Source organism: Fulmarus glacialis, unplaced genomic scaffold (genome assembly GCF_000690835.1).
Source record: "Fulmarus glacialis isolate BGI_N327 unplaced genomic scaffold, ASM69083v1 C14238909, whole genome shotgun sequence".
NCBI lineage: Eukaryota > Metazoa > Chordata > Aves > Procellariiformes > Procellariidae > Fulmarus > Fulmarus glacialis.
The window spans coordinates 4,484-6,129 of record NW_009242886.1 but is presented as its reverse complement, the minus strand read 5'-3'; the positions used below and the strand labels follow the sequence as shown (position 1 = coordinate 6,129).

The following is a 1,646-nucleotide window of genomic DNA, read 5'->3' as shown; positions in this document are numbered from 1 at the left end:
CTAAAGTACACAGTAAGTCAGTTACGTACACCAACGAAATCTGCAACTCGCCAGGCATCTTTTTCTACAGTACAGACTTACCACTGCATATTGTATTGCTTATAATATGCATTTTTTACATTGTAAGTTTTATTTATATTTACATTATTGTATTTACATACTCATATTGCATTTCTCCACAATTCTACCTATTCTTTGTGTTATTGGTAACTTCTTAGAAATCAACTGATTATCAAGTGTAACCATTTCAGATTAGAATTTCATGCAACATTTTATTGTAAAAATAATTTAAGATGAGATTTACAGTTCAGACCTCTGTAAGGTTAAGCACATTTTACAAGTGAGTTCCATTCTGAATGAAGCTGTACTTCAAGAATTAAGACAAGAAAATCTGGTCTAACTGTAGATTCAGAAATTCGTTGTTACTGGAACCATTACGTGAAACCAACAAATGCAGCAAAAGCTGGAGTAAAGCTATTGCTTGGTACTTTTATTCATATGCATGCAGAAGAGTGTAGTCAGTTTTGAAATACCACTCCAGACAACTAAGCCTATGCTAACCAGAAAATACTCTAAACTAATGCTAGTTGAACAACTCTGCATGACAAACGTTTAATCATTTAATGGCCGGACATTTTTATGAATGATCTCCTGGGCCCTTCTGCTTCATTGGTGCACTCTATCTTCTCCATACAGGCAGCTCATTTTGCTCCTGCCTGCAGAGACTTCTTTTCATTAGCCGCTTTTTGTTTCTGCTGCATAATTTCAGAGTCTCTGTGAAGAAAAAAAAACTGGATTTCAGATACTGGCTCACTGTTTTTCTTAGTAGAGTCTCCTCCAGCTTGTTTTTGCCCTTTAGCAACCCCCATTTCAAGAAGGTAAAAAGATCAGTAAAAAACTTGTCAGTCAGCCATGAGCACACTGTTTCTATTATCCTTTTTTGTTTTATACTATTATCCCATGAGGCAGACAAGTTACTTGATTAGTAAACTTATATGATTCTTTTAGTTTTAGAAGTAAAGGACACAATGGATCAAACATCTTCAAGAAAGTATTACACAATCTTTTCCTGTTTGTACCAGGCAAAAAGCTGCTCAAAAGAAATTAAAGCTTTACAGGTCTTACTAAAAGTAAATCTGTTCCACAGCAGATAAAATAAAACCTACATCCACGGTTTATGCTCTGGCATGTGAGTGGACCGTGAATCAAGGCGAAGTACTTAAATGCTGTTTCAACAAAGACACTGGATTCTTTCTGACCCATTTTCTCCTCCCATTTTGCCCAACCATTTCACTCAACTGTACTAGATCTTACCTCTGTTTTCTCTGAGAAGCAGACAAGCTATCCTCTTTCCTTTTCCCTTTGTGGATCTCCTGAGTCTTTTTCAGGTTCTTTTGGCGGGCAAGTTCACGCTGGTTCCCACCTGTAAGATAATATACAGTTTATACAGGTACTACCACTTTTTATAAACGGTTTGCCTGTGCAGAAGTCTGTTATCAAGGTGGTAAGGTTTGGCTCAATCTGTAGAGTTGGTATGGCAGTACCTTCTGTAATTGGCAATATCTTCCATCACAGTCTCCCCCCCCAGTGCACAATGGGAGGTTCTCACGTTTACATTCCTACAGGTCCTGTCCAAGAGATCACCA

At 37.5% G+C, this 1,646-nt stretch overlaps 1 protein-coding gene across 1 annotated transcript; it reads right to left on the bottom strand.

The window, feature by feature from the left end:
* Positions 1 to 245: 245 nt before the first annotated feature.
* LOC104072188 (small EDRK-rich factor 1-like) lies at positions 246 to 1,427 on the bottom strand (the record flags this gene model as incomplete). Its single annotated transcript, XM_009586369.1, has 2 exons — positions 246 to 774; positions 1,315 to 1,427. Coding segments are annotated over 2 exons (186 nt in total), but the record flags the coding sequence as incomplete, so codon positions are not given.
* Between the last annotated feature and the right edge of the window lie 219 nt (positions 1,428 to 1,646).